Genomic DNA, 5,388 nt, shown 5'->3' on the forward strand with positions numbered 1-5,388 from the left:
ATCTTAGGTACACATTGTCTGCCCCTATATCTTAGCACTCCATCAGGTGTGATCTCGAATGGGGTCTTTTCCTTTTAAAGGGATACATCCTTATACTGTGCTAGAACAGGGTCCTCATATTGGGTCGCTTGACCTCTTCCATTATAGAGGATTCAACAACTCCTCGAATAGAAACTCGACCATCATTAGAATAAGCCAAACAGACTCCAAGATTAGCTAACTGGTAAACCTCACGGACTATCTTCTTCTTTTCTAGTTGTACATCTACCAAGCTACCCATAAATTTATGGCTGAGTGCATCTGCTACAACATTCACTTTTCTTAGGTGGTATAAAATATCAATATCATAATCTTTTAGCAACTATAGCCACCTTCTCTGCCACAAATTTAGCTTCTTCTGCTTAAAGATGTATTGGAGACTTTTGTGATCCATGTAGATATCAACATGGACACCATATAGATAATGCCTCTATATTTTCAAAGCATGAATTACATGAGTAGGATAATTTCTTTTGTGCTTTCTGAGTTGCCGGGAGGCATAGGGTATGACTCTGCCATGTTGTATTAATGCACGACCTAGCCCAACACTGAAAGCATCATAATAAATGACATAACCATCTGGTCCCTCGGGAAGAGTTAGGACTAGGGCTGTAGTCAACCTGTCTTTCAGCATCTGAAAGCTTCGTTCATAAGCATCGGTCCACTGGAACTTAGCTGCCTTCTGAGTTAGCTTTGTTAAAGGCACTGAAATCGAAGCAAACTTCTCTACGAATCTCCTATAATATCCTACTAGCCCCAAAAAACTATGTAGCTCAGTAGGCATCATAGGTCTAGGCCAAGTCTTTACGGCCTCAATTTTCTGTGTATCTACTCGAATACCATCATCTCCAATAATATGCCCCAAGAATGCTACTGAAGTCAACCAAAATTCACAATTAGAGAACTAAGCATAAAACTTCTACTGCTGGATCACCCCAAGTACCATCCTCAAATGATCCGCATGCTCCTCTTCAGATCGTGAGTATTCCAAAATATCATCAATAAATACAATCACAAACAGGTCTAGGAATGGCTTGAATACTCGGTTCATTAGATCCAAAAACACTGCTGGAGCATTGGTCAGCCCAAAAGATATCACCCTAAACACATAATGCCCGTATCGAGTCCTGAATACAGTCTTTGAGATATATGCTTCCTTCACCCATACTTGATGATAGCCTGACCGCAGGTGTATCTTCGAGAAACACTTAGCACCCTACAACTGGTCAAATAAATCATCAATCCTGGGGAGGGGATATCTATTCTTTATTATTACCTTATTCAGTTGCCTATAATCAATAGACATTCGCAGCGACCCATCTTTCTTTCTCAAGAATAGTACCAGTGCTCCCCAAGGTGATGTGCTGGGCCTAATGAAGCCCTTTTCTAACAAGTCTCTTAGTTTCTCTTTCAACTCCTTCAGCTCTGCGGGTGCCATTTTGTAAGGGGGAATAGATATAGGCTGAGTATCTGGCAATATATCTATGGGAAACTCTATCTCCCACTCAGAAGGAAGACTTGGAAGTTTATCTGGAAATACATCTGGAAATTCATTAACTACCGGAACTGGCTGAAGAGTTGGTACTTCTGCTTCTAAGTTATACACACGAACCAGATGGTAAGTATACCCCCTTCCTAACCATCTTTCTTGCCTTGAGGTATGAAATGAACTTACCCCTCGGCGATGTCGTATTCCCAAGCCATTCTATAATTATCTCTCTTGCGAATTGAAACTGGACTGCTTTTTCTCTACAATCAACAATAGCATAACAAAAATCTAACCAATCCATGCCCATAATAACATCAAGCTTGGTCATTTCTAACTCTATCAAATTTTCCTTGGTGTGGAGACCATATATAATCACTGAACAATCTCTATATACTTTCTTGACTATAACCGAAACTCCTACCGAGGTAGCTATCTCAAATGGTTCTATCAATTTAGGTTTTATTCCAATTTTATTAGCAACAAAGAGAGATATATATGATAAGGTGGAGCGTGGATCTATCAATGCATACGTCCCGAGAAAAAAATGATAATATACCTGTAACCATATTTTGTGATGCCTCTTAATCCTATTTACTGGTCAAAGCATATATGCGGTTCGAGGGACTGCTAGAACTAGAAGATCCACCACGACATCTACCATGGCTTGCTGATGTATAAATACCCTGCCCCATGGGGCGCATAGCCACCGAGGAATAACTAGAAACTGACCCAATAGGCTGAGCTACATCCCCTAGACTACCCCTAAATGGACACTCACTCATCATATGGCCTTGACGGCCATACGTAAAGCAATCACCTATGTCATAATGGCATTCTCCAAAATGGGACCTACCACAATGAGAACACCAAGAAAAAGCTAGCCTCAAATGGCATGAAGATCCTGTGCTATCCAATCTCTTTTCTGTGAACTGTGGGGGTGCACTCTGGGCTGGCTGAGAAGGATATCTACTATATTTTTGAAGATGCCCACCTCGAAATTCACCAGAATAACTATCTAATCTAGCTCTCTGATGCTAGCATCTATCATGATCTCTATCGGGCTGATGCCTCCTGTGCTGGCCCTCTACCCCTGCTCATATGCCTGGACTCGAGCAATATCCATATGTGGCTGAGAAGACATTGCCATACAGCTATTAACCAAATAATGATCCATCCCCATCACATAATGATGCACTCTATCAGCCATATCAGCTATAATAGTGGACGCATATCTTACTAACAAATCAAACTCAAGGCTATAATCTCGAACACTCTACCATTCTACCTCAAATGTAAGAATTTATCAACTTGGGCTCATCTCATCTCTAGAGGTAGAAAGTGGCGAAGGAGAGCCTCCTCAAACTCATCCCATACCGCTGGAGGAGCACCCTCGCCCCTAGATAAATCCCAAGATTCATACCAATTAACGGCTACATCACACAGCCGATATGAAGCCAACTCAACAGACTCACTCTCAGAAGCCCTAATTATCCTCAACCTACGCTGCATTTGACAGATAAACTCTTGTGGATCATCCGCGGGCCTTGACTCATAGAAATCTGAGGGGTTTACAAGTCAAAAAGTCATGAACCCTTAAACTATCATTTATATCATTATAATCAACTCCTAGCCCATTCCTGAGAGTCTACCATGCCATTAACCTGATCAGTAACTAAACTTCGTCTCTTATGGCCCTATCTTTCTTACTTGGCTAGGGAGCTGGAGGCTCATGCAATAGAGCTGGCGGTGGAGCCGCTCCCTGATCTGCAGCTGCCACTGATTTTAGCTTCTCTAGAGGTGGTGTAGCAGAGCTTGCTGACAAAAGTATAATCTCAGGCATGGACTAGGCATGGGCCCTAGTGACTCTCTAAGTATGACTAGTCTCTCCTGCTACTGATTTGCCTTTCTGGGTAGCTAGCGCTTTCTATGGAGGCATAACTGTAGGCATAATAATTTGTTAGTGAGGGATATTCCTAATAACATAGCTCTATCGCACAGTCTAGAGTAATAAAGAAAGACAATATCCTAAATGTCTTATAGCTTCCTACTTATAGATATGGTGCACAACACACTGATAAATAAGACACTACTAGACACGGTCTGTACACACTCCGAGGATGAACTACTCTAATACAACTTTTGTTATAACCCAACACAGTAGGCCATGAATGGGGCCTGACATGGACACCCACATACATAGTTATCAGATGTAGTCTAGTTGAACCACGAACAATATGATAACTTACTCAAGAACTCCAATGGTTCATGATATTTTCATATAATACATTCCTATCATTTTTCTCCTGAGGAGTCACCACTATCATATCATGAAAGGACATGCAAGCCGACAAGGCTGCTATTACATGTCAATATCCATAGCACATCGTATAGACTCAGCTGGACAAACTTATACATAATCCACAGATATGTCTACAGACTTCTAAGACTATAAACAATATCATATGGCAGGATAGGTCCCCCGTTGTACCCCTGATTAAACATATATATACATTAAGAGGATCGGTACCAAAATCTAGGCTCTGGTACAATGAAGCACTCCAAAATAGCTAACTGGAAATCCTAAGCTGACGGATTCCCAAAATGATTATCTGTACCTGCGGGCATGAAATGCATCCCCCCAAAGAGAGGGGGTCAGTACGGAATATATACTGAGTATATAAAGCATAAAATACCATAAAGGAGATCATATGTGAAATAAAGATTCAAGAGACAAGTATGATAATCAATAAATCACTGTACCTGTGTCTTATAAAATAAAGTCATACATATCATCATCATATACCATACCCGACCCATTTTGAGACTTGATTTCATAATTATATCATTATACCATCATATATATATATATATATATATATATATATATATATATATATATATATATATATATATATATATATATATATATATATACCGTACTTGACCCTGTAGCAAGGGATTCGATGAATAGAGTAGTGTACACTTTACCATATCCGGCCCATTATGGGACTTAGTGTCTTAGCCATATCATCATAACATCATATCATATACCGTATCCAACCCTCTAGTAAGGAACTCGGTGAATAATATAGTAAAACTGTGAATGACAGCATTCTTGGTCCAGGACTTGGTGAAAGAGGTAATAACAGTATGCACGAGTAGAATATCATGAGCAACCATATATAGTTAGATCATCATCTGAGACTCAATAGAAAAAGTAACACTCTAATGCCTAAAGTATGAAATTTATTGGCCAAGGCAGTGTAGTTAGCGACAGGTCCGCATCGCGGACCTGGCCATGAGGAATAACCCAAACAAAATCAAGAATTTAAAAATAAGGCAGTATGGTCCACGACAAGTCCGCGTCGCTGACCTATGACATATAGTGGCCAAAATTGAAGTCTGAATTTAATTTGCGAGGCAGTGTAGTCTGCAACAAGTCCGCATCGCGGACCTGGGACAAATATCGATCAAAACTGAAGCTTAAATATAATTTTCTAGACAGTGTGATCCACAACAAGTCTGCGTTGTAGACCTGGTGTGGGTAATGCAACAAGATGATGCGAACAACTATTGTAAGTTAAGGAGGCTAATTATGATAAATTCTATAAAAATAGGGACTTTTATACACCAACAACTATCCAATATATAGAAGATTTCTGGGGCAATAGCTCAATCACAGTAGGAGCTCTAACATCAAGATTTAAATAAGGATCGTGAATTACATTCGGAATTTATGAATAGACTATCCCCAAATTTATATCGTTCATTACTTAAATCTAAGACATGTCAAAAAAAGAAGGGATAACTTTACATACCTTGAACTCTATCTAAATGTCCAACGTTTATTTTTTGAGCTC

General features: G+C 39.8%; 1 protein-coding gene across 1 annotated transcript; it reads right to left on the reverse strand.

The window, feature by feature from the left end:
- Positions 1-2,115: 2,115 nt before the first annotated feature.
- LOC129892266 (uncharacterized) lies at positions 2,116-2,735 on the reverse strand. Its single transcript, XM_055967830.1, has 2 exons — positions 2,617-2,735; positions 2,116-2,494 (listed from the first exon to the last, which is right to left on the reverse strand). Exons 1-2 carry the CDS (start codon positions 2,733-2,735, stop codon positions 2,116-2,118), a joined length of 498 nt encoding a protein of 165 aa, XP_055823805.1.
- Positions 2,736-5,388: the final 2,653 nt, after the last annotated feature.

This window comes from Solanum dulcamara, chromosome 1, assembly GCF_947179165.1.
Source record: "Solanum dulcamara chromosome 1, daSolDulc1.2, whole genome shotgun sequence".
In the NCBI taxonomy this organism is placed as follows: Eukaryota; Viridiplantae; Streptophyta; class Magnoliopsida; order Solanales; family Solanaceae; genus Solanum; species Solanum dulcamara.

Bases quoted from the DNA above. Each gene is read 5' to 3' on its own strand.
- LOC129892266 (XM_055967830.1), bottom strand. From the start codon at position 2,735: ATGGCTGATAGAGTGCATCATTATGTGATGGGGATGGATCATTATTTG. The intron at 2,495-2,616 runs GTAGAGGGCCAG...AAAATATAGTAG, and splicing joins GTCCAGGCATATGAGCAGGG to ATATCCTTCTCAGCCAGCCC.